The 25,001-nt window shown below is 45.8% G+C and overlaps 2 protein-coding genes across 4 annotated transcripts in view; both read right to left on the reverse strand.

Moving 5' to 3' along the window:
• Window positions 1–90: 90 nt before the first annotated feature.
• Window positions 91–4,700, reverse strand: cdv3 (carnitine deficiency-associated gene expressed in ventricle 3). Of its 2 annotated transcripts, none has more exons than XM_084475478.1 (5): window positions 4,280–4,700; window positions 3,592–3,665; window positions 2,869–3,002; window positions 2,087–2,249; window positions 91–1,674 (listed from the first exon to the last, which is right to left on the reverse strand). In XM_084475478.1, exons 1-5 carry the CDS (start codon window positions 4,463–4,465, stop codon window positions 1,548–1,550), a joined length of 684 nt encoding a protein of 227 aa, XP_084331604.1. In that variant the 5' UTR covers window positions 4,466–4,700; the 3' UTR covers window positions 91–1,547. The 2 variants fall into 2 exon arrangements, with proteins under 2 accessions (XP_084331604.1, XP_084331603.1); XM_084475477.1 differs by having other exon boundaries at window positions 3,592–3,668.
• Window positions 4,701–16,340: 11,640 nt separating this feature from the next.
• Window positions 16,341–25,001, reverse strand: part of tmem108 (transmembrane protein 108) — a 35,496-nt gene continuing 26,835 nt past the window's right edge. For both annotated transcript variants that reach the window (XM_084474941.1, XM_084474942.1), the window contains exons 3-5: window positions 19,682–21,109; window positions 19,039–19,190; window positions 16,341–16,981 (exon numbers count right to left, since the gene is read on the reverse strand). In XM_084474941.1, the coding sequence (XP_084331067.1) occupies window positions 16,865–16,981; window positions 19,039–19,190; window positions 19,682–21,109 (1,697 nt within the window). In that variant the 3' untranslated portion in view covers window positions 16,341–16,864. The remainder of the gene's footprint in view (window positions 16,982–19,038; window positions 19,191–19,681; window positions 21,110–25,001) is intronic.

Here is a 25,001-nt window from a genome sequence, read left to right on the forward strand (position 1 = left end):
AGATAATCCTGACATTCTATTCTTCTAACCAACAAAAAAAAAAAATTAAATATTAAATTCCTGCTCAAACGACAGATCAAGACAAGCCGGCAGTCACCAGGATCACTTTATTGTCGTGTTACGGTTGTTTGTGTTGTTCCACCAGTGCTTATATAGAGGCAGATGTTCAGTTGTCAACTAGTGCCATCTTAAGTTTGCAATACCAAAACAAAGATCGGAAAGTACATGGTGGTCTGCCTAATTACGGACTATGTTAATTAACAAAGAGTAGACTGTAGTGGATCCTAAATTAAGCCTGTTCCATCTGCTCCAGAATTTTTTTTTTGAATATACTGTTTATTTTTAAAAGAAAAATCACAATCAAATCCAGATGTCTAATACGGGGAATGTGTTTCACTACACAGAGGACCAATATTAACCACACCGTAAAGCATTTGAACTGGAAATAGGATTTTAAATCTGTCCACAGAACCCAGAGGTGGCTTTTTAGACTCGCGAGTCGACCCCTGTAACATCCATGATCGCATGGCAACCAAACCAAAAACTAGAAAACTAAAACATGGAAAGACGTTGAAGTAGGACTGATTAAACACACCATTAGAGGAGTGAGTGGAGCCCAGAAGCATTAGGAGGATCACAGTGCGAGTGTGGAGGACAGACAGCCTGGTTGTTGCCTTCTGTGCTCCAAAGATCCAGAGACACGACCTGGGGCGTCTGGGCTTTTCGAAAAGAGTAAGGCCACGTTTAACAGCACTTCTAAATCACCACCACGACACTTTTTTATTTCTCCTCCATTAGATCTTTTACAGTCTCACCATGAAGAACAAAAACACAGAATGAAAGCAGCCATCTTGTATGTAAGGGCTAGATGTTGTAAACCCCTCCCCCCTCCTCCCCACCACAGCAAGTAGTTCAGTCCACTCAGCCTTGCTGTTGCCTGCCTGCCTGCACTGAGTGTCCAAACCACATCGTCCACACCCACCGAAACTTAACAAAAAAAACACCACCTGTGATTCGGGCAGAGGAGCCATCTTGCAAAAAAAATTGATATATTTCAACGCAAGTTCATAAAATCATCTGGACACGGAGTCATCTTAAACGCTCTGGGGGTCCAGAGAGTGAAAGCCACCGCATGTCCGCTGGGTTTCATCCCCCAGAGAAGCACAGCGTTGGGGGCCGCGGCGGTGGTAGAAGGTACGGGTGCTTGGTTGGGTCAATTCTGGTTCTTTTCTCTATTTGCCCCATGGTGGTGGCGGTGGTCTCACAGCCTGCAGCGCTGCCACCGGATGTATTAGCAGTCAGTCAATGTAAGGGGGAGGGGCGGGGGATTCAGGTGATGTTGGTTCCATGTCGGATTCAGCTGTGTGTGTGCGTAGGACAGAGTGTGTGCATATGAGAGTGTGTGTGTGTTTGTGTTAGACGGCGGCAGCGCAAAAGTTGTCAGGACTGCATTGTACATGGCTGGCTAGAGTTCATCTTCCTTCTTTGGGGGGGCGGGGCCAGACCACCCTATGAGGGAGGGGGCGGGGTTTGAAAAGGGGGCAGCTCTACTTATCCCCCAAGATGGCGTACTGGTTGTCGAGCTGCAGTTGTTGCTGAGTAGCTCCGCCCCCTTCTTCTCTGCCGCGGGTTTTGTGCTTCACCACCTCAAAGGTCTTCTCTAGCTCCCGGTCTCTTGAAAGGAGAAAACAAACAAACCACCTCATCATCATGGTTACATCATCAGGGTAACCTCATCAAGATAAGGAGCAAATCGTCCTAATAAGGTAAGCTTAACAAACTAGCAAGGTGAATTGCAGACAAACAGCAGGTACCCCTTTGTTTAGAAAGCTAGTTTAGCTGAATCCCGGGCAAAAAAGGAATTTGACGAGATGAGGTGCATATATTAAATATAGAGGAACATTCAAATATAAAATAAACAAGCCAAACTATAAATGATGGACCAAAATGTACAACAATTACCAATTAACAAAAGACCATGGGGCAGAACCTATTGGGTATAACATTTAGTAAGAGTTAATTAAATTGAATGTGCAGAGAATACAGCGAGATGATTAATTGTGTGGCCAGGTGTGAGGGTTCTTACTTGCGCGTCTCCACGTGCTTGGATGTGGCCAGCAGAGAGGGAAACTGGGTGTCGCTGTAGATCTCCGGGGGCCCATGGGCGGGGCCTCGTTTAGTGCTGGTCAGCCGAGCCCCCGGGGGGCGGTACACCCCACTGGGCTTGGACTCTGGCACCTCCTCCTCTTCTGTGAACGGAACCAACACTCAGTTACACACCCAGTCTTGTATTTTTGTTGGGATCCATCTATCTACATACACACTTTGTGCCCATTATCTAATGTTTATGTATTCATATCATGTTTTTTTGTGTTACTTGCCTTTGTTTCCCAACACTACATGTTCATTATATTTTGCAGAATTGTTGGATTTTACCTATATTTATATTCAGAGTTGGTTAAACCAATGAGCCTTAGAAATGTCTTCCATTTAAGAGCCGCCAAGTGTCATGGTTAGAACTCCCCGGCAGAATGTTCTGGGTTCGATCCCCCAAGTCTACCTCAAGATGCCCATACCCCTACCTACTCCTGAATGACTTGTATCTGTACTCACTGCATATCTGGAGAGATACTTCTCCCAAACGTCTAAATATTTGGATGGACGGGCAAGAGCTCCAAATGATCCCTTTAAGCTACAACATATGGTGGTCAATTTAACAAGTACTTTATCCTAGACAGGAAATGGATCTAAAGCTGTAGGAACAAGCACTTGAAAGCGCTCCACTAGTTGATACAACACTGAGCTGTCAAGCATCCGACAACCAACCAGAAGAAGTGGCCACTAGGGGGGTGTGGTGTTCTGACTCACCCACGGGTGCAGCGGGCTGGGGTTGGGCACCGGATTTGTTCCAGGGTCCGGACATTTTGTCTCCACTGACCAGTATGATCTCTCCATCCTCACCCACCTCCTCCTTCTCGTACTCCTCCTCCTCTCTTTCGTCGCTGCCAGCAACCAGAGGAATCATGGTCAGAGAGATTTTAAAGAGGCACAACATGCTACCAAAAGACCACACGTTACACTTCTGGGAACTGGTTACCTCAGTTATCATGTTGACAAGCATTTTTGTGTGATTGTGTGTATAAGCAAAGACAAAAGCTAAGAAATCATGCTTTGGATTGCCTTAATTGAAAATTTGTTATGGGGTGGGTCTCGTCATACTTTGGAACTGTATTTGTATTTGTACATTGTTAAAAGTACAAACAAACAAATGACAATGTCATTGTAATCCTATGCTTTGGTAATACTTGATTTGAAACTGCTATGTGCACTAATTTGTATATGACTAACTGTTGCCCAACAGGTGAATAAGGATTGGCTCTCTGAAAGCTCAGCAACAAGGCGGCTCAGTGATTTGTGTCTTTTGGAAAATAACGGACATCTGTGGCACTGAAGTTAGGCACACAAGGGATTCTTGTGAGCAGGAGTAAACATGGTTGGTTAGTTTAATTTGGGGGTGTCGGTTAATGTGGATAAACATGTACACACTACTAAGCATTGAACCGACCTGCCGCGTTCTGGATAATATCTTACCTGATCTGTAGAGCTTGGAGCCGCAGGCCGCTGTAGTCTACCTCCTTCTGCTCGAACTCCTTCCACTCCTCGTCCTCCTTCCCGCAAACAAAGACCACGGATAGACGGAGACAGAGTATAGCCGAGTTAACCTCACATTGTGACCTCTAACCCACAGACCATTTCAGTGACAAAAGGAATGTAGATCAATTATATATATTAAAAACCATCTTTAATGGACAATTGCCCGTTTGAGCGACGCCGGCTGTGGCAGAGCCCCCCGTCCCCCCGGATCTGATGAAGACACGTATGCTTAGTCTGTCGGGCGGCACCGGGCCACCCTTGCACCCCGTTACACGTCGTGTTTGGAGGATACATCACAGCACTCCACTATAAAGTAGTAAATATGAAGTTTAACTGAGGCTGTCAACGCCCAGATCCCCGCACAATGGCGGTGCGGCCTAAGAGACCCACCTACCCAGAACCCGCGGACGGCTAGCGTCCAGAGCTAACCTAACGAGGACCACGACCTCGCCGACTGGGCCCAGAGAGGCTCCATCATACTGGGCGGACACCTGCGAAGTGTCTGCCTTAAATGAGCCAACACATGTGAATCCTTTGGACATGTTTTGTGTGGTGAAAATTAGCCGGGGTGAACTTAGTTGGATAACACCGGTGTGTGGGAGTCTGCCAGCTGGGCCGCATTTACCTTCTCAACGGGCGCGTCTGGGTTCTCATTCTTGGCAGATTTTTCCTTTTCTTTCTTTATCTTTTTTACAAGGACGGTCGCAGTAGGGACCGGGGTCGCCTCTTTGGTCTTAGTCTTCTCTTTCTTCTTCTTTTTATCCCTTTTGGCAAAGAAATCGTCCAGGCTCTTCTCCGTTACATCCGCCATTTTCCCCCGAAAGCAACGCCGCTACCGCTAGTTAGCTCACACAGCGATGGGAGATATCAACAACCGGAAGTCGCGACAGCTGACAAAACCAGATAAAACCCGGAGAGTTCTCACTCCGCTAGTCGACTTGGGATTTTTGAAAGAAATAATACGTGTTCAATGTGTTTGCTTTGGGAATAAGGTAACAGCTGCACCACTGAATCGCATGGACCATGCGATGGATAGAGTCTCTCTGTACCGGAAGCACTTCCCCTGTCGCCCGGAAGTGTGCAACCTGCCGGCGTTTTGCACGCAAATCTCTTTTAGACTCGAGTATAGAGTATACAGCTAATATGTCACTTATATACGGAACATGTTATGTAAATAGGATCAAGTCTTGAGAAAAACCGTTCTTATCTTTTATTTTATTCATATCAATCAAAGTTTAGGAAAGTTTCCGACACTGTCCATGAAGGGCTTAATAGGCTGCAAGAAAAAACGGGTACACACTATGTATAGGCCTACCATACTATACTATACCATGCTATATTATACTTATCTTCCTATCATCTCCTAATTACTGTAGTTATTAGAACGTGTATATTCTTGTGTAGATTATTCTTTAAATTCAGGGATTGATACATTAAATCAACTCGGCCTGTGCAAGTTTAATCACATTGATATGTTGAATTAATTTTCGTCCAACACTGTGGTTTGCAACGTCAACAAGGCGATTTCCATTAGTAAAATATATGTTTATATTTTGTTTATACAGTATCAGAGATACGGTCCACCAGGTCCAATATGGCTGTTCCAACTGACCATGAAAGCATAGGCTAACAAAGACGACATTCTAGCTTCACAAGTTGCTGTTTTGCTTGGTCAGCAAGGCAAAGCCTCAGTGCACAGCTGAATTTCTTTTTGCTATCTTTCTATCTATCTAACTATCAATCTTTCTATTTATCTATCTCTCATTTGTCTCTATCATGTACATGTATCTATCTATCTGTGTAGTATATATATATATATATATATATATATATATATATCTGTGTATCTATCTATCCATCCATTCATCCAGCTACAGGTGCATCTCAATTACTTAGAATATTGTGGAAAAGTTAATTGATTTCCCTATTTTCATTTAAAAAGTTAAACTCACTTCCACCAACAGTGAAATATTTCAAGCCTTTATTTTTATTAACCTTGATGATTATGGCTTACAGCTCAAGAAAACAAAATCAGTATCTCAGAAATTTGAATATTACATAAGACCAGTAAAATAATGATTTTTAATATGGAAAAATCTGCCTTCTGAAAAGTAGGTTCTTGTATATGCACTCATTTGCATTAATTACTGCATCAAAGTGCAGCATCAGAGTTCACCCTGTTGCCCTGCTTAGGTGTTAGGGAAGACCAGGTGGCTTCGATAGCGACCTTCAGCATGCTGCATTGTTAGGTCTCGTGGCTCTCATCTTCCTCTCATACAATACCTCATACATTTTCTATGGGGTTCAGATCAGGCGAGTTTGCTGACCATAACCATATGGTCATTAAACCAGGTATTGGTACTGTTGGCAGTGTGGAGAGGGGCCAAGTCCTGCTGGAAAATGAAATCTGCATCTCCATAAAGCTTGTCAGCAGAAGGAAGCATGAAGTGCTCTAACGAGACAGCTGTGTTGACTTTGGACTTGATAAAACACAGTGGGCCAACACCAGAAGATGACATGGCTCCCCAAATCATCAATGACTGTGGAAACTTCACACTGGACTTCATGCAATTTGGATTCTGTGCCTCTCCATTCTTCCTCCAGACTCTGGGACCTTGATTTCCAAATGAAATGAGCGACAGACCACTGAGCGACAGACTACTGAGTGACAGACCAGTTCTCTCAGCCTAGGTAAGACGCTTCTGACGTTGTCTCTGGTTCAGGAGTGGATTGACACGAGGAATGCGACAGTTGTAGTAGCCCATGTCCTGGATACGTCTGTGTGTGGTGGCTCTTGATGCACTGACTCCTGCCTCAGTCCACTGCTTGTGAAGCTCCCACACATTTTTTAATGGCCTTTGCGTGACAATCCTCCCTGGGGAGCAGTTATCCCGTTGCTTGTGCACCTTTTTCTACCACACTTTCTCATTCCACTCAACTTTCTTTGAATCTATGAATCCATTAAAAGACTAAGGAAACCATTGCCGGCATTTTGAGGTAATTAGCAGATTAGTGTGAGTCTACAATATTGAACTTTTTCACAATATTCTAATTTTCTGAGATACTGAATTAGGAGTTTTCTTGAGCTGTAAGGGTCCGTTCGGAATTTATGGAATGGACCACTGGAGGAAAATAGGGGGGTTATGTCTTAATATTCTTTGTTGAGTGGTGGGTCACCCAACAATTTTTTGTCTGGGGGGGGGGGGGGGTTTCCTCAATTTTTTTCATTAAACAGCAACATTTCAAAGTGCTTAAAAAGTGTGTTTGGAGCATATTTTTCCATGTAGCTCTCAGTCTCGGCCCCCATGATGAACCACACCTGACCCTTCCCCCTTAATCACAGGCATGTTATCAACAACGAGCCAGGGCCCGGTTTCCCAAAACCTTCCTAAAGCCTTCTTAACGCTACGTCATTCATAACCTCTACTTTAAGTCCTACCTTAACATCACGTGTGTTTCCCGAAACGTTCTTTGCTACGAATCTCTTTCGTAGCCTACGTCGTTCGTTGGTAAAGTTGGTCTGAAGCGCTAGAACCTTCTTAGCTCTACCGTAGTGATGTTGCTCCTGACGCTAGTCGCCGTCACTAACCTTTAGAAATCCCTGTTGCGCATGGAACTGCCACATTGGCAGTGTCATGTTTCACCAATATTATATAGGCCTACAGTAGGAGTAGCCTACATATATAGGCTATGGTACAGCAGGCGAGGTCAGTTTGACTTGCTTCCAATTATTTAAAAAACTTGCAACTTCAAAAAATGATTGTATTTATTTTACAATTCAAAAATGAACAAAACCGTCTTCTAAATTAAGGAAATGATACTGGGAAACGAATAAACCATTATAAGCAATGAGTGAACTTAATAAGCGGTCTAAAGATTTTTTTCAACCACCGCATCTTTCCCTTGACGGTGCGCAAAGCCCGCACACAGACAGGTAGCAAAAAGCAAAACAGTCTCAGCATAAACAGTAGCCTATTATATAATAGGCTAAATAAACTATTCAAAATGTAGACACCTTTGTAAACAGAAAATCTAAAAATAGCCTAATTTGAACGGCTGCGACAGATGTAATTAAGGATGTAATCAATCTCCTTCGCTGCTTCTATATTAAATTATATTCTATATTATATAAAAAATCAGTGTAGGCTATGCTAAAATAAATGTTTAGGCCTACTAGAAGGAATTCGAGCAATGTTTTATTCGCTGCAATATTTTTTAGAACGCTATGCACCTGCGCATGAAATGGAAAAGCACATTTCAGCATGTTCTTTCTGGACAGCGCCCTTTACGAAAGACGTAAGGAGTGTTTCCTAAGAAGACTCCTAAGAGACTGTTCGGGAACCACGCCTATAGAGGTAAACAAATGATACGTCTAAACGTAGGAGTCTTCGTAGTGTGCTAAGAGTGGACGTTATCGGGAAACCGGCCCAAAGCTCTTCTGAATGCGCAGAGATTCCACAAGATGGATCATATCTGAAGCTGACTGATTCCACGTTGCCTAGCAAAGTAAACATTCGTTGAACGCTTCTACTACCAGCAGAAACGCTAGGAACATAAAGCATGTCAAATGTAAGTAACATAATTAATATAGGCTACCTTTCCCCAACTCTGTCTCTGGGACTTGCTGGTGGTTGATTGGTGTGCATTTACAGTAGATGCAGGCATTGCCCTGTGGTGGCAGGTCATAGTCCACGCATTCGTCAGACTTCAGGAACCTACCCCTCTGCATGCCACGTTTATCCTTCATGTTCGTTTTTTGCTGGGTAGCAGTTACTCTTCCTTGGCCTTGCGCTGTGGCTTTCGAGTGAAGCGAGAGAGGTCTGTTTGGACACCACCCGTAAATATACGTATTCTTCACATATTCTTTCATTGAGCGGTGATTATTTGTGAAATTGTGCAAACGACAGCCTTTTCAATGCATTTTAGGAAGGTGGTAGCATGTAGTTAAAGCTCTCAAATTGACGCTCGTCTGAGAAACAGAATGTCAGCTTCGGCTATAGACAAGTTATTGAGCCGTTTCCGCTCTACATCCTAAACTCCTCTCATCGATGCAATCCACTTCCGTTCTGGCGGGCTGGGTTTGTTTTGCTAGCTAGCTCCGTTGTGCCGAAAAAGCACTGATATCGCAGTGCTTTGTTGTCACTTTGTTGTTTGTTTTATATCACTTTGTTGACAAAAAACCAACCAAGGATAATCCTTTCCCAGAGTTGTGGTTGGGATACAATCGCCCTCCCCAGCCAAAGAAGCGTCAACTCACCCAGCGGACCACTGCCTCCCCCCAGATAAAGAAACGCAGACTTGAATCAGAAGTCAGAAAAAAAAAAAGTTCAGCAACTTTAGCTATGAAGCTGACAATACTGTTAATTATGAAGAAGTTGTCATACGCTAACATTGCTACCGATATTTTGCTAAGGCAGTTGATTGTTTTGGAGATGGGACAAACAATGCCCATGATACATCATTAATTGTGTGTGTGTGTGTGTGTGTGTGTGTGTGTGTGTGTTAGTCTACATCATAAATACAATGCAAGGTGGCAGGCTGTTGTGATGATGATTGTGTGTGTGATTGTGTGTGCGTGTGAGTGCAATGTTGTAGTACAAATTTTGCCATTGTGATGTTTGTAGTGAGAGGACTCTATGCCTGCATTAATTTTGCTCCATCCATGTTTTCTCTTCCCCTTTTTAGATGCTCCTGAAACCTGTCAGCCTGCCTGTGAGGCCGAGCCTGCTACACTAAAATTTTGAGATGCCCAGACCCAATGGGAGGATCCGTCACATATTGACCACACGTACTGTTCAACAACACAGTCTGTTAAAGTAGACAAGGCCCACCCTGGTGACGATGTTGTTGCCTTTCAGTAAGCCATCAATTACCCTTCCTGTTGTTGACCAAATCCTGATGACCTTGATAAAGCTAAAACTAAACTTAATATTAGGAGATATTGCTCACCGCTTCAATGTGTCTACATGGCAAGCATTGTGATTAGTCACTGGATTGACGTGATGGGTGAACAGTTCAAAGTCCTGATCCTCTGGCTTCCAAGAGAGACCATTCATGCCACCATGCCCTTGTCGTTTCAGAGGAACTACTCTCGAACCACCTGCATCATTGACTGTGCCGAAAGTGCCATGCAGAGAGCCACAAACCACGACTCAAGGAGTGACACTTTCAGCCAGTACAAATCACGCAACACTGAAATATCTCTTCGCTGTGGCCCCTAATGGGCTAATCATGTTTATATCTGACGCCTATGCTGGCAAAAGCAGTGATAAGTTTATCACCATGGACAGTGGGTTTCTAGACTATCTGAGAGCTGGTGATGAGGTCATGGCGGACCGTGAGTTCACCATTCGAGACTTGCTTGATGAGAGAAGGGTCAGTTTGAATAGCCCTGCATTCACCTACAGGCGCAATCAGTTGACCAATGAGGAGACACGCACCAGGCGAGTAGCCAATGTCCGCATACACGTGGAAAGAGCAATCCAGAGACTGAAGGTCTTTAAGATTTTATCCCAGACCGTTCCCATCAGCATGGTACCGAAACTGGACAACATCTTAACCATCTGTGCTGGCTGCAGTTAACCTGAAGAGTCCACTGATCAGAGTGCCTCGTGAGATTTTGAATCTTGCCTTGTTGTTCATTAAATACAGATAAACACAACAAATACTGTGTGCATTGTATTTTTTTATATTATATATGAATATTTTTATAGTGATGTAATTGTGTGGGCTGCTTTTGTAATTTAGTTTTTAATACCTGTTAGGATTAAACACGTGATCTTTCTTGTTGAAGCCATTTGTTTAGTTTCCTCAAAACAATGAATTCATCCAGTGTTATTTATGTACAGTATGAGCTTACTATGAATGATGAATTGTGTTAAAAGAAATTGTAGCACTCTAAGGAACATAAGGCCTATCATTCATGATCGTAGTTCAGTGCAATAATAAAATGAAATGAAATGAAATTACATCAAACTTTATTTTCACTCAAACAGTACAGGCACACTGATATATTGCACAGCATAAACAGATAATGTAAATTGTGCATTATGTAAACAACGGACATCTATTGGCTCCTGTGGGCATGACCTAAACAAGGCAGTTTATTTCGGTTTTAAAATGCTGAGATATTTACTGCAGAACTGTAACCTTCCCTCAACAAAATCATCAACAATTTTCGGGAGCATGTGGGCAAAGTAGAATGTGCGCAGCCTTATGATATGCCCCTGGACAAAGCCTTGGTCGTAGGGTACTTCGATTTCTAGGTGCTCAATTTTGTTCCAGATCACCAACTTGGAGTGCTGAAGCCCTGTGCAGTGCATCCCAATTTGTACCTGCATGTAGTAGCCTTTTGGACCATTGCAGGCAATATGGTAATCTACCCTATCTCCGTTTGCCACAGTTGTAATTTCGCAGTTCTTTGTTGCCAAAAATTCTGCAAGTGACTTGTTTCCCATCACAGGTGATTTGATCTGAATGTCTTTGTTTATCACTCCATCGGGAGATGCTGCAGGCCACGGTTCCTTTTTGCACTCCACTAAGTCTTTGGTTTCAATGCTGTTGCCCAGAGTTTCCAAATATTCCCTTGCAAGTTCCTCCTCCTCCGCTCCTCTGTCTTTATTTGTTTTTTCCAGATTCGTATGGCGGCCTTATTATGGTAAACTAGCTCATTGGTGAACACCTCGTCAGTTGTTAAACAGCGACACGCACTCGGAGACAGTAGGCTTAAAGAAAGACAGGTCCATAACTGCTATGCGCGTTTAACATCGATTTGCAGTGATCACTTTGCTGAAGGGTTTTATACAGGGCTCTCAAGTCTCACGCATTCGGCATGAGACACACGCAATTGAACCCATTCACACGCTCACACGCCACACTTCGTATTTCTCACACAGAGAAATTACCAGGATAGCGCCCACCAACTTGTGCCGCTATTTAACAGTGGAACAGGTAGGAATCAAATGGGTTTCCCGTACATAGGGTAACCAGACGTCCTCTTTTGCCCGGACATGCCCTCTTTTTGAGACACTTTAAAAAAAATGTGTGGCGGAATTTCAAAATCGGGATTTTATTAAAGCCTCATACATGTTCACATTGAATTTGCGTTGCGTTTCTCTGGGTCGTTCACAAACTAGATAGACTACGCCCTCCCCTACTCAGTTCTGTTCGCTTTGCATTGGTGAAAGTGAGTAGGGGGGGTGGTTAAGTAGAGCCTTCAGATTGGACGGTTTGACTTAGTTAGTTACCGTCATGTTTTGTATTTATTTTTTTACCATTATTGTTTTATAAGGACAAATATTAACACATTTCTCCTACAGGGGATTGATAAAGTTGTATCTATTGAACAGAAAGAAACACTTGGTCATACTTTACACACTTTACCACAACATTGGCCTACTGAATGCCACAGATATATTTTAAGCATTGGACTGAATGCCACATAAATATAAAATTATGTTTTTGCACGTTTGCAACGTTTAAAAGTTCAGGGGAAAGTATATGCCTCTACTGGTGTTGCTTAAGCCAATAGCCTTTTGAGGCAGTGTTGTTTCTGAATATTAGTGTTAAGGGCCAATAATGCTTACATTAGTCACCATGTCTGTGGACACATTTGTATACAGTCACATGTTAACAGGGGCGGAGTGGGGCACTAAAAGCCACCGGGAGAATTCTGACCGGCCCAGCCCAGCCCACCACCAGCCCAGTGGCATAGCGATCGCGATTGTTGACGGGGGGGGGGGGGGGGGGCGAAGGAGGCGAAGGAGAAGAAAGGAGGCGAAGGCAAAGGAGAAGGTGAAGGAGAAGGCGAAGGAGAAGAAGACCGAAGTATACTTCGGTCTTCTTCTCCTTCGCCATACTTTCAGCTACAGAAACCATTCAAATATCAAAACGTCCAGCTTTGTAACGACATGATGGCTATCTATGGCTATCTATCAGCTTTTTTCTATTCATTAAACTTTTCAAACTATTCTACTTTTTCCACCTTTATTTTTCCAATAAAAATCAATGAGCCTCTGATACTTTCACTGCATGCTTAAGACGTCGTAACCATAGGCGTTTACGCTATTACGCTGGGGTCGAGTACCCACCATTTTTTGTCAAGATTCACTTTGTACCCACCACTTAAAAAGACAAAAAAAACTTGAGTTTAAATATTATGGATTATTACACAGCTCTTCTCAGTGCTGTGGAACACTCCGTTCACTTGCATGGCCCTTCCCGACTTCCGGCGGTGAATTATTTTTTGATAATTGACCGTTGCTAAGCACATAATGACCGCTGTCAAGGAAAGCAAGCGAAGCAAGCCACCTCCGCTTCGCGTCGGTGTCCGGGTCGCCCTGTCGGGGCTTATTTTCCCGATAATGACCGGCGTTCTATACATTATCCCTTACTTATTTTTGTATGAGCTGCCAGCCTGGCTTGGACAATGAATGAGGTATTAATACTGATACTCTTTGGCTGGGATGCAATAATGAGGCATCAGACAATCAAGTCATTTTAGCCTGAATACATAGGTAAAAAGCACCAGAGCAGGTTGGTAGTACCATGGACATACAGAGCGATAACCTGTTGAACTAAATGGATGTGGCAGGCTACACCACGGGATGCATCTGCAGACCACTGCCACATAAATAAAGGCGTGATATTTATTGCTTAAGATTTTGCTGGTGCAGTGGGGAGGTCTTTTGTGTTTTTTGCACTCAAGTGGTCGGCTGTTTTAACTCTTGCAATTGATGTTAGCCATAGCCACTAAGTAGCCTAACTTATCCACGGTTCGGATAGTCGAAGTAGTTGACTGGTTTCAGCAATTGTTGAAAGAAAAGGGAGGACGAACGCTGCTATGCACCGCGTTATATACACGGTGCCATGGGGAATGTGGGCGGCGCCCACGTTGATTGGTGCATAGCTGAAATTTTAAGTGTGCGAGCACACGCACGGGACAAGCCCAAGGCAAAGCGTAGACGGCGTAGCCTACATGAAATAGAACGATCATGTTTGTATGACATGACACAACCGACTTGCTGTGCAGATATTGATATGCCTCGGAGGCTTTCAGATTGTCCATTGCTTTTTCATCTATTGCCATGGATTGCACGAAGTAGGAGCAAATCTTGCTGTACGTTATGCTGGGCCACGTCGTCATGTTATCTTCCCAGTTCTGCGCTGAATTCGGGTGGGGGAGAGTAACGCCATCTCCAGTCAAAGTAGTAGAACCGTGTTCCCAAGCTAGCATCGAAATCGCTGTGTTTACACCGGCAGACGCTGCGCAAACCACTTCCGGCGGAAATGAAGTGCATTTGTTAACTTGTGTATACCTGCTAAAATAAATAATGACATGGGTTGAATTTGTTATTACCCAGTGTGCTTTGTGGAATGGTCTCAATGTTTTATTGTTTTATTTCATGTGAATAGCCCCTTTTTTCACAAAGCAGATGTTTGTCACACAATGTCATTGATGTGAAATATTAATAACTGACCATTCGTCACTCAATATTTGTGATGTGACATATTGAGTTGATGAATTGTCCGGGGGGGGGGGGACATATTAATTCTGCCATGTCGATTGCAGGGTCATGTCAAAATAAAATAATGTCGCCGGGGGGGTTATGCATAAAGTGATGAGAGGTCCGAAAATCCCTCCGGTGGGTCTTAAAATAAATAACGACCAGTCCCTAAGCCATAATAATCAAGATTAATACAAATAAAGGCTTGAAATATTTCACGTTAGGTGTAATGAATCTATATAATGAGTTTCCCTTTTTAAATTGAATTGTTGAAATTAAGTACATTTTCCACCTGTATTGATCACTACATCTCTATCCGGCTGTCACTATCGGTGTGCTTGTATTTATCTAGCGCTGTCTTTGTCATATTGATAAAAGAAATGACACATGACATGATAAAAGAAAGATACACGTCATCCGATCATAAATAGAAAACGTTTTTTTCGTGAATATGTGCAATGAAGTTTATTCTTTGATACGATAAATTTGAAAATAATCTGCGTTTTATATTTTATTGCTCAGCAGTAAAAAGTACAGTGCATGCCAGAGTAGAAAAATACATCACATTGAACAACACTCCCCTGTCTCCCCCAAAGTCCGGTCAGAGTCCCTGGGAACCGCCACAGTCCACCACAAGTCAGAGTGTGAACGTCCAGTTCAGCAGACATCAGCGCATAACTAAATTAGTGTGCCACATCACCTGACCACACAGGTTGGTTCCTCAGCCACGATGCAGACAGCAGATTCTTCCAGTGAAACCCCCAGGAAGGCAGAATAAAACTGGTGCAGACAAATTCCTAATGAGAAAACACTTGTTTATTGAACTGCCTCACAGCTCACAGTGTGATTATATATATATATATATATGTGATTATATATACACATACATATATAATTGAAACAGTACTTATTGAACTGTACTGGGCTAGATGTTAAAAGGCATGTTTATATAGAGCTGAGAAGTCCCTCTCCAGACCACAATACACACATGTAGCAAGAGCAAGTGGACATAATGACAGACAAAAGGAATGACAAATGATAACCATTGCGAAAGACTGACAAGTCTTTGACCGACGGGGCAGTCATGCAGAAGAAACACACAGATTGTGATGAAAATAAATGCAAAGCGCAAAGCAAAGTCTCATTCTGCAACGTCCACATCCAACATATTTCAAGTGCAGTTAAAAAAAACAATCTCTCTCTCTCTCTCTCTCTCTCTCTCTCTCTCTCTCTCTCACACACACACACACACACACACACACACACACACACACACACACACACACACACACACACACACACACACACACACACACACACACACACACACACACACACACACACACACACACACACACACACACACACACACACACACACTTTACATGAGCCCAGATGTGTGGCTCCTTGTTGGACTGAACCTGCTCACACGTGGTAGAGGACGGGGTGGTGATGGGGTTTGAGGCGGAGGGAGGTGGTGGTGGTTGGAGGAGGAGGTGGTGGGGGGTAATGGAGGATGTTGGTGGAGAAATAGGTGGTGATGGTATTGATTATGGTGGTGGTGCTGGAGGAGGAGGAGGTGGTGGTGGAGATGATGGTGATGGGGTTGATGGTGTGTAGACAGAGGTTGGTGGTGAATGATGGGAGTTCCCGCCATGCAGGCACCACATCACAGACCACCTCCAAATTCTGCTTAGTTTAGTCATAAAACAAATTTATTTTTTTTGACCAAAATCTGACATCCAAACGTTTTACATCAACATGTCTGTCCCAGCCCAGCCCTCCCTAGCCCAGCACAGCCCAGCCAAGCCCTCCCTAGCTCAGCCCAACCCTGCCTAGCATGGCATAGCCCAACCCTGCCTAGCACAGCATAGCCCAACCCTGCCTAGCACAGCATAGCCCAGCCCTCCCTAGCACAGCATAGCCCTGTCCTCCCTAGCACAGCATAGCCCAACCCTGCCTAGCACAGCATAGCCCAACCCTGCCTAGCACAGCATAGCCCAGCCCTCCCTAGCACAGCATAGCCCAGCCCTCCCTAGCACAGCATAGCCCTGTCCTCCCTAGCACAGCATAGCCCAACCTGCTCTAGCACAGCATAGCCCAACCCTCTCTAGCCCAGCCCAGCCCTCCCTAGCACAGCATAGCCCAGCCCTGCCCAGTCCTCTCTAGCCCAGCCCAGCCCATAACGTTGGTGCACAATTCAAGTTCCACAGGTGAAATGTATTGGAATTACTTAGGGGACCAAATAAAAGTTGTACACTGACCCGATTCTATACAGCGTACTTCTCTCTAAAGCAGGGTTCACATGGCCACGTTCACAGTGTACTTACCATCAAGCCACTGTTCCAAAACAAAACTACATATACTCTGTACTTTAAAAAGACATAAAAACCCTTGTAACAATTACATTTTTTGTAGAAAATGTACATCAGAAAAATATGCAGGCGCATAGCAAATAGTCTGTTTAACTTTGCTCTTTTTCTTCTCTCGTCTTCGCGAATATACAGTAGTATAAAGTTGAGTCTGTGTGAATATTTACCATACATATATATCTATACAGATATATAAAATAGTTGTGAACAGCAGGTGGGTGTCAAAGGAGCAAGGTGTTTACGAGGGACCTTTATTTTCACGGTCCTCTGGTTCTTTGAGAAACTTTTATTTTGAAGGTCCTCGAAGGTAGCGCGGCAAGGTTAATTTTTCCGCTAGATGTTGGAGGCTTTGTCTCTGTTGATGAACAGCGTCTCCTGGCAGAAGGGGTTCACCAGCACCACACTGCTGCCACTGTAGTCACCGTTAGGGGGCAGACAGGTGTCCTGCTCCTAACACACACACACACACACACACACACACACACACACACACACACACACACACACACACACACACACACACACACACACACACACACACACACACACACACACACACACAGTTAGTGGTCAGGCAGATCAGCAGCATCATCAGTGGCCTTGGTTACACTTGTGGTTTCAATGCGACTTTTGTGATGGGATGCACCAGATGGGAACGCAGGTCTGACGCCCACACTTCAACGCAGTCTCTGGGGTGGATCTGTAGTCGCATTTCAGGGTCCCACAAAAATCTTTTCTGGTAAAGCCAATTTGCTGAAATGGTGCTGGTTGGACGAGAGGCCCTTATGTATGTTCTTGCTGTTTAAAACGGTATGTAGTGGTAGGGGCCCCGCACAAGTCGTGTGTATAGGGGGGTGTTGGTCAGAGAACTCAATGCACCAATGACAGAGACAATAGTCCGCCTGGACCACTGTGGGATGTGGTCTGCCTCATCGCGTCACGATGTGAGCAAGGTCCGCCCTTGGGACAGTAAGGACCTTGACAGTTAATCTGCCCCAGCCTGAACGGATGATAAAAGACACATTGAAACGACAAGTGTTGAGGGCTTCTAGGTATCCGGTCTAGACCACAGAGATGGGTCTAAACTTAACCGTGGACTTTAAATAACATCTAAACACTACGGCACTACAAGCAGAGAGCAGGGATTGGATCTTGTTTGGTTACGGAGGAAAGGAAGTGTCTCCTGTCTCTTTGGAAACACCCTTCGAATAAAGATGTCTGCCGGGACGACGCTACGACGGCACGGACGGATGGGAGGGAGGAAAAGGCGGGAAAGGGAGACAGAGGGGGCTAGAGAGAGTGAGGCGGGGGGGGAGGGGAAAAACATACAACTCATAAAAGTACAGAGGAAGGGAGGATGGCGGAGGTAACGTTTACAGATGGAGGGGAGAGAAGGAGGGAGAGGGAAGGAGAGAGAGGGAGGGCGGCTGGGTGGGCTTAAAATGGATGCTGCTGAGTCAGCATTAAAAGGTTATGGGGATAGATTTAAACGTGAGACAAAGAAAAAACTGGAGAAAAACAGCTAATATAACACAGAGGACAGGTTAGAGAGGAACCTTGAGGCTGTTGTGACTGTTTACCAGCTCAGCTACAATATTAAATATTTCACTTCTCTCTTTGTTAACTGTTAAAACAGCTAATATAACACAGGACACTTCATAGAGGACGATGCGCTGACCGTTAACACCTCAGATACAATATGAAATCTCTTACTGTTATAAAGGTGCTTGCACAGTGACTGGACCAACATTAACATCGGGCCAGTGTGCCAAACGCCTGGTGGTTGTTGTCTGTTATCATGGGAGGTTGGGGCAGCCTGCCATTGACAAACCAACTGCCAACATTTTGTAGTTGGGTGATGGTTTTTGTGGGTACTATGAGCACGCCCCTTTATAAAAAGGGGCGACCAATCAGGAAAAGGCATCTTATTTGAAATATGTTAGTGTTATTTTCGGACTTAACGTAATCATAACTTGGAGGATTTGAATATAAGGTGACAAAAATTTACTGAGGCTGACTATGAAGAGGGAGGGGGGCGGGACCAACACCTTGGTGTCAGCAGGAGCATCCTAAACACCATCCCACCCGAGGAGCCCCCTCCTTCAACAAACAGGGAGTGACACAAACAGGGAATAGGAAACAAAAACATGCAAAGGTCAGCAAAACACACCACCACGAGGAAGATGGAAGACAAATAAATGAACGAAAAATAGAACAGAAAATAAAAGTTTTTTAACGTTTAAATGCAACGTTGGCTTAAAAAGCCATACGTCGTAGCACTGAATGGCCAGCAGGCGGCACTGTGACACATCGTAAATATTCCACTAGTCGTACAGGTTGAGTTTGAGAATGAGTTCTGAAGGTTGGAAACACGTCACCCATTGTCAAAAAATATTTACTTTGATATTTTACAGCTTTAGTATTTCACATTTTGTACATAGGCCTATGTTACATTGCGTTTCTCGGGTTCAGGGTTAGAGTCAGGGTGAGGGTCAGGGGTCAGATACCTCGCTCTCCAGGGTGTGTATCTCGCGGGGCAGCTCCACGGCATGGCGGCTGAAGTAGTCCATGGTGATGGCGTTGTTCCAGTAGCTCAGATTGTTCTCCTGGCTGGAAGACTTCTTCTTCCTCCGCATGCAGCACACTGTCAGCAGCACGGCTACAGAGGGGTGGGGGGAGGACAGGTTAGTGGTCAGGGGGTCCACAGTCTACCTGTGGTCCTTAAACCCGACCAGGGCCTTAATGGCCAGTATCTGAATCAGCTTTGGATAAAAGCGTCTGCTAAATGAAATAGGAATAGACGAGAGCTTTAGCATGGCTAGCAGTAGTGTCTGGTGGCTTTTGCCCGTGATGCATCACATCTCCCATGGTTACTGGTTCACACCGGATGCATTTCATTTGTTCACTTTTCTCTTACATAAAAAAATAATGCATTTAAATGTAGCAAAAGGAGTGTTCCCAAGGCTCTCCAGTAGCACAAAATCCAAACCAAAGTGGCTCCAAGCCTCGACCGACCCCCGATGAGTCACAGACGGAAGAGGAGGAAGTCTATCCTTCACAGCGCTCCCTCCTCACCGCGCCGCTCCCCCCCCGCCACTGAGCCGTGAGTCGGGCCGAGTGGCCGGCGGCGCTCTTAGGACGGTGACTTACAGCAGGTGGACACGGGCACGCTGATGGCGAGCACCACCCACACGATGTCCATCCTGCTCAGGCAGATGTCCCCGGGGGCCCGCGGCGCGTCCAGGGTGGGGTCAGAGCCGTTCCCTCCGGTGACCCAGGGGTCGGTGGCCGGCACCAGCCGGTTCAGGAAGCTCCCGCTGGCGGTGGACGGAGGCTCCTCCCTCGCGGCGTCCTCCGAGCCGTTGGACACCCCCCAGGGTGAAGAAGGCGGTGGAGGCGGCGGAGGAGTGGTGGACGGCTCCGGGACGGAGCTGCCGTTAGCGGGCAGCCCCCCCTCCGTCGTCGTGGCGTTCCCCAGCGACGACGACGAGTGCGGCGGCGGGACGAGGGCGTCCGTGGCGTTTCCGCCAGCGGCGCCCTGCGGTGCGAGGGTGTCATTGGTCGGGCCGGGGTTCGCTAGCGAGGCGGTGGCGGTGTCGTCGACCGCTGGTGTGGAGGGCGGCAGGGGATGGGTGACAGTGAGGGGGGTGGGCGTCGCCAGAGGAGAAGGGGCTGCCGTTTGCTCCACCAGGCCGGCGAGCGGAGTGACCACTAGCTCCATGGTGGGGGGCTCGTTGGCGACGGGGTGCACCTCCCGGGAGGTGATGCTGTGGTGCCGGGGCACACCGGGAGGCCTCCGGGCCGGCTCCGCAGGGGGGAGCAGCGACCCCGGGCCGTCCACGGAGGAGCGGACTGAAGAAGGCTGCTGCTCCCTCCAGACCTCCAGACTGGCCGGATGGGTGGGCTGCTCTACGCTGGGCCTTTGCAACCCCGCGTGGCCCCTGAAGACCCCCGGGAGCTCCGGTCCCTGGGCCCCTGCTCTGTGGGCAGAGGCTTCACTGGACACCCGGTCCGGGGTCTTCATACCCCCGCCCCTGGTCGCCGGGTCAACCCGCTCTCTAGGCCTGCTGCTGTTGGATGTCTTAGTGCTGGTGCTGCTGGTGGTGCTGCTGGTGGTGCTGCTGGTGGTGCTGCTGGTGGCCTGGGTCTTGCTGCCAGGTAAGCCCAGGTTCCGGACTCCGACCCCCTTGGTTAGTTTAGCCACGAGGCCCCCGTCGGCTCTGTCCGTGGTACCAGCAGGTGTCACAGTGTTCAGGCCAAGGCGGGTCGATAGTTTGCGCTTGAGGGGAGGGGCTTCCAGAGCCGGACCAATGGTGTGGTGAGGGGGAGGCGGGGGGAGGATGTGAGGAGGAGGGATTTTGGCACGTGTGGGCGGAGCCTGAGGCCTGGATAAGAACGCCCCGCTTCCGGAACCCTCCTGCTGCAAGTCGGGATGGGTAGGGGGAGGGGGAGGGGGGGCGGAGGAGAAGATGAGGGCGGTTGCCATAGAGATATCGGAGTTCCAGGAAGAACGGCTCAAGTGCGGCTCCGGGGCTGATGACATCACAGCTTCTGGGATCAGAAGGAACGCTAGAACACCTGGAGAGAGGGGGAGGGAGAGAGATGGAGGGAGAGAGATGGAGGGAGAGAGGGAGGGAGGGAGAGAGGGGGAGGGAGAGAGGGGGAGGGAGAGAGGGAGGGAGAGACCCGTTATAGTATTTTTTAATAAACCTTTTAAACCTAGGTAGTTACATTTTCTACATGCTTGGCCAATGTAAAAGTTTTTTTTCCGAGTCATTAATATTTATAATACAATACAGAACAATAGATGGATATAGTGATGAGAAATAACTTATTTTCAGAACACTACTTGAGAGCAAAATATTTTATTTAATTTCAGAGCAGGATCATGGGAGGATACAGACAGCAATTTACCAAGCATTCATGACAAGGCTGCATGACAGTTAAAGAACAACTGAACAATCTGAACAACAAAGAAGTCAGTTGACTGGCCTCAGTATCAGACTTCTTCGCAACAGTGGCAATGCAAATGCACACTATCTTAAGGCCAAGGAGAAAGTATACAAATTACTTTTGAATTTACTAGTAATTATATAAACAAGCTCTATATAATTTGTATATAATTTTATATTATAGTTACGATTAATATTTTGACGATAGATAGATAAAAAGAGGGAGAGAAGAGAGCTGTTATTGAGGTACCAGACTGGACCACTACTTAGCAGGTCCAGAAGGTTCAGAACTTTATAAGAGGATGTGCAGTCGGAGATATAAAAATATAAAATCTAATCCTGCAAGTGCTATGATTAATCATCTTATATTTTATTTTCTCCTCATAATATTTATAGAGCATCGCTTTGTGTGTATGTGTGTGTGTATATGTATATGTGCAAGTGCGTGCGTGTGTGGGTATATTTGTGTGAGTGTCTGTGCGCAGTTGCGCACGTGCGTGCGTGTGAGTTTCAGGGTCTCCCTTTTAATTCTGTCCTTTAAAGCCAGGGTAGGCAATTTATTTTAGAAGCGTTTTTTGTCATATTTGTATAACATTTCAATAAAGCAATAATGCAATATATAAATCAACTTCTATGACAGAAAAACTAGAAATATCTGGTATCTGTGATCGCAGGGCTGTTATAAGCCTGTCCAATCATTCAACTCGGCCAGAATGAAATGATTGGACGGCCTACCTGTCTGTCTGCATACCCACCTACCGGGCTACCTGCGTGCAGTCTTCCACAAGGCTAAGCACACCTATTGCTAAAGCTAGCGAGCTAGTCATGTGTTTTGGGGGGAGTGGCTTCAGAGGGAGGCCACGAAGGAAGGGGGTTTGATTTTTTGTGTTGGATACTTTCAAAATCAAGCATACTCTGGCTTCAGATTTGCATCCCCTAGTTTTAAGGACTGAGGCTGAACACATCTCTAAAGCAGACCTCTCAGGTATACACTGCTAGCTATTCCTTCACCCTGCTTTCACAAATTGCTGTTATCCACGACATGCCTGTGAGTGTGTGTGTGCAACTGACACACACACACACACACACACACACACACACACACACACACACACACACACACACACACACACACACACACACACACACACACACACACACACACACACACACACACACACACACACACACACACCTTAATTAATGATAGCACTCCTTTGTTTGGTAAGAGAAGGATATCACTTTCAAAGTACAGCCCAACTTAAAATTAAATTGAACACAGCAACTACGTACCTGTCATTTACTAGTCTGAGCCAACATCCCACATAGAACACCATGAACATATCAGCTAGTGAGGGTTCTTTTATGTTGGGAATCTAACTATTTTCTGACTGCCTTTATCTGGCATATATTATTATACAGTATATTATTCATCTTGGACTTAAGGACCCCAGAATAATATACACACACATATATATATACAATATATATATACATATGTGTATACATGTACAAACATTACATGGATAGTACTAAAGAAATGGCAGCTAGGCACAGTGACTTTTTAACATATAATGGGCGGGCACACACACACACACACACACACACACACACACACACACACACACACACACACACACACACACACACACACACACACACACACACACACACACACACACACACACACACACACACACACACACACACACACACACACCAATCAGAGGCCGCTGTGTTTTAATCTGACCCTCAATCAGCATCTGAGACCTGCTGTCACTGCCTAGCAACCACGTGTCAGTCCCTAGCAACCAGACACTCTGTACCGCTACTGAATTAAACATAGAGTCCTGACGTGCTGCAAGAAACCAAGTTCCCATACACAACTCAGATGCACTGGTACACAGACACAGACACACACATACATACATACACAGTGTCCCTGTGATCCAAGGGCTAAGAGTGTGTGTTTTCATGCTGAACTTATAAATAAACATTATGTCCATAATATTAGGTTTGTAGCTCATGTTATATTTAATATCATCTAAAATGTTAAAGGAGCCAACAGCCTTAAAAGTAAGTTTGTAATACGACCAGCACAGACTGACGACACCATACACTCGTGTGCTCAAGTATTTGGTGCCTTAGTATTCTGTGGGTCCACTTGCAGATTAAAACAAGCAGTGGTTCTAAATCAATGTGTTGTGTTCTAGTCAACAGCATCCACACACCACCGTTCAGAACCCTCTGGGCCCCCCAGCACCCTTCACTGTACACACACACACACACACACACACACACACACACACACACACACACACACACACACACACACACACACACACACTAGGGTGACACTTTAGCCAATGTGTGAATATATGTGTGCATGTGTGTGGCGGTGAGGGGGTGGGGTAATTTGTCACAGTGATGGAGCGAGAAAGAGAGAAAGAGAGAGACGAGAGAGAAAGAGAGAGAGGGGAAAACGCAAAGAGAAAGAGCCTCAAACGGCCACCTCGCGGGCCACCAGCCTTGGGGGGGGTGTCGGGGGACAGAAGAGATGAGCGGGGAGGAGGTTGGGGAGTCAGGGGGTGAGAGAGGGGGGGGCAGTCTGAGGGGGGGCAGTCTGGGGGGGGCTCTTTACAAACATCCATTATTGAGTGCGGCGGAGAGTTAAGAAATTCCATTAGAAAATGAAAGGAATGAGGAGTGATGGAGGGTCGAGGAGAGGGTGGGAACAATGGGAGGGAGAGGGAGGGAGGGAGGGACGGGGAGAGCAGGTGTGTGCGGCCATTGAGAGTTCCACGCAAGAAAGCACGGGCTGATGTGAGACGCAGACGGAGGCCCGTCTCCTTTCATCCTATTTATTCTGATCAGTCAGCTGGTCCAGGATTCATCCGTGTGTAGGCAGGTGGCTGTGAGGAGGAGGAGGAGGAGGAGCAGCAGCAAGAGCAGGTGGATGAGAAGGAGGTTGAGGATGAGGAGGAGAGAGCCTCAGCTATCCCAACTGCTAGGTAACATTTCATACATTTTTAACATGTAATAAAACCAATACAGGTTCACAGAGACCCCCTCCCTGGAGGAACGGCGGCAGGTCGGGGTCGTTCTGGGGTCCTACAATCCTAACCTCTAACGATTCCTAGCGATGTTATCGTCCGTCGGGTGACATCATCAATGACATCACAACATGATCAGGACGAAAACGCACCGTAAACACATTTAGCATTACAAACATGGAGGCATGCATGATGGAGCTGGTCTGGAACAAAGTTCTGTGAGAGAAAAGGGTAAATACTCCCCACGGTAGTACCATGTAACGCTTCTTGTACTTACTTGAGGAATTCTACATTTGTCAATCTAGATTGTTTTGACTACACTTCATCCAAAAGCAAATGCTGCAAATACATCCTTTTATTTCACGACATTCACCGTACCCCTGAAGGTATAGAGTACTGTCTGTGTGTCGAAACAAGACAGACATGCAACCCCTCTTATCTCCACCACAAACCTGTTCCATCCAT

Source organism: Micromesistius poutassou (assembly GCF_964030765.1).
Source record: "Micromesistius poutassou genome assembly, chromosome: 11".
Classification (NCBI taxonomy): Eukaryota; Metazoa; Chordata; class Actinopteri; order Gadiformes; family Gadidae; genus Micromesistius; species Micromesistius poutassou.

Bases quoted from the DNA above. Each gene is read 5' to 3' on its own strand.
- cdv3 (XM_084475477.1), bottom strand. From the start codon at position 4,465: ATGGCGGATGTAACGGAGAAGAGCCTGGACGATTTCTTTGCCAAAAGG. The intron at 3,669-4,279 runs GTAAATGCGGCC...GTTTGCGGGAAG, and splicing joins CAGACGCGCCCGTTGAGAAG to GAGGACGAGGAGTGGAAGGA. The intron at 3,003-3,591 runs GTAAGATATTAT...GGTTGCTGGCAG, and splicing joins CTCCAAGCTCTACAGATCAG to CGACGAAAGAGAGGAGGAGG.